Raw genomic sequence first — 591 nt, forward strand, 5'->3', positions numbered from 1 at the left:
ATGTCACCCGGAGAAAAACTGGACCCACTTCCTGACACCTTCATCCTACAGCCGCCTGTCTTCCACCCGGTGAGCTGCCGCTGGGGTCTGGAATCTCCAGGTGTTAGGGCTCCCCCACCCCAGCGGGGCCCAGACTCCTGGCAGTGAATGGACAGGCCTTCAGTCTTGGGCCCTGCTTGCCCTGCACCTGCCCAGGGACTCTGGAAGGCTCTCCTGAGCTTAGCAAAGGCCCTCCTGACCAGCTCATTCCCACTCATCGTGGGAACGATGGTTGGGCTCACAGGGTCCCTACATTTTAAAAGCAGTAGAGCCTGTCCGGAGTCAGTGCTGTACTCCTGCTGCGTGAGGGGTGGCTAGGAGGCTCTGGGCTACGGGGTAGTAACCAACCACCCAAGTGACCCAAGTGGAAACCAAGAGTCGGGCCCTTAAACAGCTGAGCCACCCAGGGGTCCCCATGCAGATTTTCTGAAGTCTAGCCTTGCTTTACGGAAGGCTGAACACCCAGCACTCTCTGCCCTCCCCATCAATGAGCACTAATGATCACTTTCTCTTTACTTGGCCCTCTCCCCCCAGGGGAGCTCCTCCAGCTAC

The 591-nt window shown here is 58.5% G+C and overlaps 1 protein-coding gene across 2 annotated transcripts in view; it reads left to right on the forward strand.

Annotated features, from left to right (window-relative positions):
* The window catches only part of LGALS12 (galectin 12), an 11,712-nt gene continuing 11,121 nt past the window's right edge, over positions 1-591 (forward strand). For both annotated transcript variants that reach the window (XM_077759606.1, XM_077759607.1), the window contains exon 1: positions 1-69. In XM_077759606.1, coding sequence (XP_077615732.1) covers positions 1-69 — 69 coding nt within the window. The remainder of the gene's footprint in view (positions 70-591) is intronic.

The sequence above is a fragment of the Crocuta crocuta genome, unplaced genomic scaffold (assembly GCF_008692635.1).
Source record: "Crocuta crocuta isolate KB4526 unplaced genomic scaffold, BGI_CrCroc_1.0 scaffold53, whole genome shotgun sequence".
Taxonomy (NCBI): domain Eukaryota; kingdom Metazoa; phylum Chordata; class Mammalia; order Carnivora; family Hyaenidae; genus Crocuta; species Crocuta crocuta.